This window comes from Mandrillus leucophaeus, unplaced genomic scaffold (assembly GCF_000951045.1).
Source record: "Mandrillus leucophaeus isolate KB7577 unplaced genomic scaffold, Mleu.le_1.0 Scaffold190, whole genome shotgun sequence".
In the NCBI taxonomy this organism is placed as follows: domain Eukaryota; kingdom Metazoa; phylum Chordata; class Mammalia; order Primates; family Cercopithecidae; genus Mandrillus; species Mandrillus leucophaeus.
Genome location: NW_012101921.1, coordinates 1,515,042 through 1,515,722, shown reverse-complemented (window position 1 = coordinate 1,515,722; position 681 = coordinate 1,515,042). Strand labels below are relative to the sequence as shown.

The 681-nt window shown below is 56.2% G+C and overlaps 1 protein-coding gene across 1 annotated transcript in view; it reads right to left on the bottom strand.

The window, feature by feature from the left end:
- Window positions 1-675, bottom strand: part of PKDCC (protein kinase domain containing, cytoplasmic) — a 9,914-nt gene extending 9,239 nt beyond the window's left edge. Inside the window, exon 1 of the mRNA XM_011978186.1 lies at window positions 534-675. Within this exon, the coding sequence (XP_011833576.1) occupies window positions 534-575 (42 nt within the window). The 5' untranslated portion in view covers window positions 576-675. The remainder of the gene's footprint in view (window positions 1-533) is intronic.
- Between the last annotated feature and the right edge of the window lie 6 nt (window positions 676-681).

The window sequence follows — 681 nt, the reverse complement described above, 5'->3', positions numbered from 1 at the left end:
GGAAATTCTATGGGAATCAAGGCTGACACTTGGTCTCTTTCCAGCTCTTCCCAACCCCGTTGCTGTCCCGTTTCATTTTCAAAACCAGACAAATCACTAGAAGTTGAGAGAAGTTCCATCAAGAAGGGGGACTTTATCACACAGTTGTAATTCTGACTCAAGTGTCTTGGCTTAGGGTCATTTTGGCTTGGGGTAATATCCCTGGTGTTCAACCTCCTAACTCCAGCCCAAAGTACAGTCCTAAGCCCTAATGGACTGCCCCACCCCTGAGTTTTGGGAGCCTCTGTCCTGGTCTGTCTTTAAGAGATGTGTGGAAGCGGAGAAGCCCAGGAGTTCTTCGGTAAAGGGACGCCCACCCAGAAGCGAGAAGCAGGGTGGTGCAGTGGGAAGCGCCATGGTCCGGCTTCTGCGTCTAGCTTAGCCTGGGCGCAGTCACTGGCACTCCAGATCAAGGGTTTTATCTTCCAGCCAGGCTGACAAGGTCTTGGGCACTCCCAGCCAACACCGTCACTCCCGCGTCCCCACCCTCGTACCTGCAGCACGTTGGGGTGCCGCAGCCGCTCCAGCAGCACCATCTCCTTAAGCAGCTTGTGGGCCGCCAGCCGATAGCAGCCCCTCCGTACCCCGAACTCGCGCACGCAGCTGCCCAGATCGTGGCCGCTGAAGTCCACCGCCTTGAGC